At 32.8% G+C, this 6,841-nt stretch overlaps 1 protein-coding gene across 1 annotated transcript; it reads left to right on the top strand.

Moving 5' to 3' along the window:
• The first annotated feature begins 300 nt into the window (after positions 1–300).
• LOC120282696 (1-aminocyclopropane-1-carboxylate oxidase homolog 3-like) lies at positions 301–3,293 on the top strand. Its single transcript, XM_039289548.1, has 2 exons — positions 301–1,267; positions 2,590–3,293. Exons 1-2 carry the CDS (start codon positions 461–463, stop codon positions 2,851–2,853), a joined length of 1,071 nt encoding a protein of 356 aa, XP_039145482.1. The 5' UTR covers positions 301–460; the 3' UTR covers positions 2,854–3,293.
• Positions 3,294–6,841: the final 3,548 nt, after the last annotated feature.

Here is a 6,841-nt window from a genome sequence, read left to right on the forward strand (position 1 = left end):
AATATTTTATTAAATCAATTGAACTCGTAAACTGATTAACAAGGTGTTTCAGTTTCATTTAATATTTTAAAACTTAAGCAACTCCAAGATTAACCAAATGGTGGACAGGACCACTCTGTGACACACTATTGAAAACAATAGATATCCATTAAGAATAGAATAGTTCGAAATCAATGGTCGCTGGAAACGTGGACAATGGCAAAGTGACATCATCTCAACCGTCATAGCAAATATGAATACATAATTTAAACGTGAAACTAAAAATAGTTTATTAAATTCAAGTCTTCAACCAATAAAGTCTCCCAAACTTTTATTTTTTGAAATATTTAAAACAACCACAAATTCCGTAATTAAAAGGATCCTATAAACATGTCCATCATCAGTTTCGCCATTACAACACTAACCATCCATAATTTGGTTTATAAATATTTCAACCAAGAAACCATCACCAAAACCAGACATGGCGGCATCCACAGACCGAGCCACATCTCTGAAAGAGTTCGAGGAGACCAAGGCCGGAGTCAAAGGCCTAGTTGACTCCGGCATCACCTCCATTCCCACCATATTCCACGACCCCAACATCCACCTGTCAATCCCGGCCGCCACTCACCTCTCAATCCCCACCGTTGATCTCTCCCTCCCGCGTCCCATCGCCGTAGATCACATCCGATCCGCATGCCAAGACTGGGGCTTCTTCCAGCTCATCAACCACGGCATCCCTCTCTCCACCATCGAGAAAACCATCTCCGCTGTCCGATCCTTCCACGAGCTCCCCGCTGCCGTCCGATCTCAATACTACACACGTGCCATTCTGGGCAGCTTCAGCTACTTCTCAAACCAAGACTTGTTCTACTCCGAGGCGGCGAGTTGGAGAGACACTTTGTATCTAATTTTCGGTCCGGTCCGACCGGAACTAGAGCGGATCCCGGAGGTTTGCAGGTCAGAGCTGGTGAAGTGGGACGAGAGTGTGAAGGAGGTGGCAAGGGAAGTGATGGGGTTGATGAGTGAGGGGCTCGGGTTGGACCCAAGAAGGCTGGAGGAGCTTTCATGTCTTGAGGGAAGAGGGATGGCTGGTCACTACTACCCACCTTGCCCGGAGCCTGATCGGACGTTTGGCCTTGTTGATCACACAGATCCAGGGATTTTAGCGGTTCTGATTCAAGATAAGATTGGTGGGCTTCAAGTGAAAAGTATGAGAGATGAGTGCTGGGTTGATGTGAAACCCATCCCCGGAGCTCTCGTTTTCAACGTTGGTGACCTCCTCCAGGTGTGTTCATTAATTAATTATTAGAGACACGCAGCTTGGTTTTTTTTATGTATTTTTATTGTTATGACGACTCACGAAGAACTAGCTAGCTAATCAAACTTAAGTGGTAATATGAAATAAGTAGTTAGATGAAATTGGAATTAGTGCATCGAATTGAGATTAATTTCAGGCGAGTTTATTTAAATTTTAATTCAAATTAAATTGATAAAAACAGTAGAAATTTGCTCAAACACTTCACTTATAATTTATATTGCTTATATTTCTAGGAATGACAATTTTAATGGGTTTGAGAGTTATCAATCCTATTAGGTTTGGGATGGGTTCGGGATTTAAATTAAAGCCCAAGTTTGAGATGGATTTCGGATTTGACCTATATATAGTATATGCTTATATGTGTGTTTTTATTTACTTGTTTATATATACATATCAGAAATATTTAATTAATTATTATTATTGTTATTATTTGAAAGCCTTCGCCTATGTTATATTAATTTAAATATTGTTTTTCTTCTGAGTTTTATATTATTTCTTAAAAGATTTAAATTTTATAGAGAATTTTTTGTATACAACTCAAAGAAATGATGGGGTTTGAAATCTTGAATATTTGGAAATATTTCTAGTTGTTCAATTTTTTATTAGTTTATTGACAATAGCTAGCTAGCTTATAATCATGTTGATGATTTTATTTGATAATCATGATTTATAGAGTTTTAGAAGTTAATATTAACTTTATTTGATAATTTTAATTATATAAATGCATTAGATGATGTGATTTTTTTTATATTAATAAATTCAATAGTTTATAAATTTTTTTTATGTAAGAAATTTTGTTAACTTACTTCTTTTAAAAATTATATAAATATTCAATAGTTATAAATATTACTTTTTATGAATATGATTGTTTGAAGTAGTCACTATTAATTTTGTGGAGATATATGATTAATTTTTCTAGCTAGTTTGGGATGGGACATGTTTGGGAATTTAGATATAAAGTATGAATAGATTTGAGAATTTTAAATGAGTTTGGATTTAAAAATTATATTTATCATGGATTCGTGTGGCATTGTCGTCCTAACAATGGATAAAAATCAATTTAAATTAATATAGCATGGAATTTATTTGGATGAAGGGTAGGGCTGATAGTTTTTTTTTTTTAAAAAAAAATAGTTTAATAGACGTCTGATGAAAAAGATACATCAATAAATAACAATGATATTATATATATATATATATATATAATTTTATTTAACAAAAGTATAATAATTATTTAATTTTTGACGAGATTGCAAGTGAAAACATCTTGAAATTTTTCCTTTATACAGATTATTTCTAACGATGAATATAAGAGTGTACAACATAGAGTGGTGGCTAATTCTGATAAAGAATCAAGAGTATCAATTGCTACATTCTTCACTCCTGGAAAAAGAGAAGAGTTTGATATATATGGTCCTTTGTTAGAACTAATATCAATTGAAAAACCAGCTCGATATGCTAATGTAAAGATGATAGAGTACCTTAATGCCTTTTTAAACAAGAAGTTAAAGAGTAAATCTCAACTAGATCCGTATAAGTTGCTTGGAAAATGATCATTGTTTGCTGAGATCAAAGATGAGGTTAATTGTGGTAAAAATAAATTAATATAATGTAATGATCGACCACCCCCAAACTGAAACTTTTGTAAATCTGTTTGATATAATAATAGATATTTCAATGGCTCTTCTTCTAGAATTTTTTGTATTTTAGAATGTTTGTGTATGAGGTATGCGCAAGCTATGAAATATGGAATGGTATCTTTTCTACACTGGAGCTGATCATTGTAACACATGATACTGTAGCATTGGGTTCGCAAATAGTTTTATAGCAAACATATTGCGGAGTGTGAACAGGACGTCGGCAGAGTATTTTATATTAGTGTTCGGTCTTGAATACTTTGTAAACATTTTGAGTTTGAGTGTGTATTTCTTGCTAATGAAAAACTTGGAGAGTATTTCTTAAAAAATCATGCATTTGTGTGTATCTCTCACAATATTTGTTTGGTCCTCTATTTTGGAAATCTGATAACTTTTTGTATTAATTATTTATGCACTTTTGCAATTTAGAGAATTCTAAGTTCCCTTTTGATATGAGTGAATATTTGTATTCGTATATTGTGATACCTCTAGCTTTGCAGCCTACATTGTAGTTTTAAGTTGGCCCATCAATTCGCTACTATATATAACACTGTAACTCTATTATTGTAGTAGTACTATAGCTCAAAGAAGTTTAAAAGAGCAAGAGAAAAGAAAATTTGAGGTGAAGAATTTGGCTGAGTTCTAGAAGATAAAGGTTGGGAATTAAAAACTGGAAATTTTGGAGTCTCCTCTTCTCATTAATCTATTGTAGTATTTGGGTGCAGATGAACCCTAAGGTGTATATTGTACTAGACTTGGGACATTGGTTTTTAATGCATAGAATATTGATTGTGCTTTAATTGTATGTACTTTGCTGTTATGATTTTCTATATCGCGAGAACCCTGATTTTCACATTTGATTCACCCGTGATAGATTGAGAAACCCTTCGCATATATAGATCTACCATGGTTGAAGAGAGTTTTATGAGTACACACTTAAGATTGAAACACTACAACTCTCTTGAATTAAAGATTCATAGATTATTAATACAATCATTGAGAGTCTATATTGCTTCATATGGTATTAGGTATTGATCATCTTAAAGAAGGGATCAATACACCTTAAGAATACGCTCGGTCCAATCTAGCTCAATTGCCACCCCATTACCCAAGTCTAGGGATTTATGAAAACCCTAGGGGATTCCCGTTTCAGATATCTCTTTTTAAGCATGATTCTCTTTGGTGTGCCACCATCTTCAATAGTAGTAGCTCGCATAGTTTCTTAGTATTTCATTTCTCATTAGTTTTTTTAGGCTAGATAATATGAGAGTAGCTAATACTAGTGCTTCCAATCCCCATGGGATTGATAACCTTGCTTTCATAGCACACTATATTACTTATCCGACAATTACACCTGTATAGCCATTTAAGGTGTCAATCATTTTATTCTCATTATCCAATAGAAATGAGCTATTGCAACTTTGTCTTGAATTACTTTTATTTGTTGAACATACTCACACTACAAGAAAAACAAGAATTTGACACGGTAAATTTGTCACGGATTTGAGCCAAAAAACAATGACAAACTGCTTTTGGCACGAATTTTGGCACGGAAATATAACCATGCCTATAGCATGTGTGACAAATATAATTTGTCACGGAATACTAAATCCGTGCCAACTTTTGTTACACTTTTACTAGACCGTGCCAACTTTGTCACGATTTTAGGCACGTTTTTTGACACCATTTTTGGCACGGCTTTGTGTTATCACAATTTTGCCATGGTTTGTTTGGCACCATTTTGGCACGGTTTTATGTTGTCACGTTTTTTGGCACGGTTTTGTTTTGTCAAGGTTATTGGCATGGTTAGGTTGTCATGGTTTCTGGCATGGTATGTTTGTCACAGTTTTTGTCACGGTTATTGGCACGGTTTTTTTGTCAAGGGTTTTGTCACGGTTATTTTACCATGGTATTTGTCACAATCAATGGCATAGTTTAGTTTGTCACGGAATTTGTCACGGTTATTTTACCATGGTATTTATCACAATCCTTGGCATAGTTAAGTTTGTCACCAATTTTGGCATAGTTTATAGTGTCACGGTTGTCACGATTTTTGGCACGGAGATGATTTTTGGCACATTTTTTTGTCATGATTTTTTTCACGGCTTTAAATTTAATATCAATGTTTTAATAACCGGACCGGTTGTCGAACCGGTTAAACCGGCCGGTTCAACCAGATTTAATTTTTCCAAATAAATAAATATTTAAAAATTAAGAAAACATTAAAAATAAGTAAAAAATAATTTCAATAATAAGGAAATAATAATAAAAAAATACAAAATTATATATTGCCAATTTAAATTACCTTTATAAAGTCATAAAGTTTTAACTTTACATAAAATTAAAATTTTTAAAATACAAATATACAAGGATACAACTATACAACAAATATTGAAAAATAAAGAATTAAATAAAATATAAATCTACAAGTATACAACAACAACAATAATGATTAAAAAATTAAAACCAAATCATTCAAATATTTGGTTTAACACTTTAACTTTAATAATTTTAATTATTGATTAGTGTAAAATTATAAGTTAATCATAATAAATTAATGATAATAAATTATTATATATTAATATTTTTATGCATCTTGCTTTTTATTTTTATTTTTTTGACTTTTTTGTCTTTTTAAAATTTGGACAGAGTTAATGAGTTTATTAACTTAATATAAGTTTTTAATTATAAAATAAATAAATTAAATCAATAAATTAACCGGTCCAGTCCAACCGGTTCACCGGTTGAACCGGCGGGTCAGGTTCTTTTGTAGTTTATATCACTAACCGGACCGGTTTACCGACCGGTTCCCGGTTGAACCGGTTGAACCGGCCGGTCAGGTCCGGTTTTTAAATCATTGTTTAATATAGCTGTTGGTATATTTTTGTCACCATTTTTTAGCACGGTTTTAAATTTAATATAGTTGTTGGCATATTTTTGTCACTTTTTTTTTACATGGTTTTAAATTTAGTAAAAAATATTGGCATGGTTTTTGTCAAGGAATTTGGCACAGTTTTTTTTAAAAAAATTACAAATGGATTTATTTAATAATGGAACCTATATTTAATTTTATCAAAATATATATTGCAATATTTGTAAAATAAACAAAATTGTTATTACAATCATAGCATGACAATAATAAGGTCCAATCTAACATAATTCCACAACCCCTTAACATAAACCATGTATATTATCAAAAACCCTATACATCATCCTCCTAGTCTTCAAAAAAATCATTAGTAGACGGAGAAATACAGACTCTCTTTGGCATTGCAGAATGTTTATCGGCATGTGTTTGTGACGCTCATGTCGGTGCTCGAGGGGCATGTGGCGTATGAGTAAAAATAGGCATGCTAGAAAGGTCAATACTTTACCACGAAGTGCGGCGAGCAATAATTCAAATAATTCGCGATGGGCCAACTCAGCATGTAACCGATCATCAGCCTCAGCACAAGACCTAGCAAGCTCTTCCTCCAATTCCTTAATTCTGTTACGAAGTTGTTCAGTTGATTCAGAAGATCCCAAGCATGGCTTATACGTGGATGAACACATCTCCTTAACGATATTACCCTTTCCTACCACTATGTTACGACTTTCAATGGCTATCTCGTCCTATAATTCATCTTGGTTAATAGAATTCTTATCTACCCCTTGACTGCATTTATCTGCTATTGATTTGTAAAATTCCACTTGTATCCAATAAAAAATTAATAATCTTATGGACATATGATTAGATTTCCATGGTAAACAATATAATTTTATAAAAAAAAATACATTATCAAGACTTAAATCCCATAAAAATTTAAAGTGAGGTTTGCATTAAATGTGACACTATGGCGCAGGAATGCACTATTTAGACAACAAAATGAATGCAGGATCAACCAATGGAGAACAATATCCTAAC

The sequence above is a fragment of the Dioscorea cayenensis genome, chromosome 18, assembly GCF_009730915.1.
Source record: "Dioscorea cayenensis subsp. rotundata cultivar TDr96_F1 chromosome 18, TDr96_F1_v2_PseudoChromosome.rev07_lg8_w22 25.fasta, whole genome shotgun sequence".
Classification (NCBI taxonomy): Eukaryota; Viridiplantae; Streptophyta; class Magnoliopsida; order Dioscoreales; family Dioscoreaceae; genus Dioscorea; species Dioscorea cayenensis.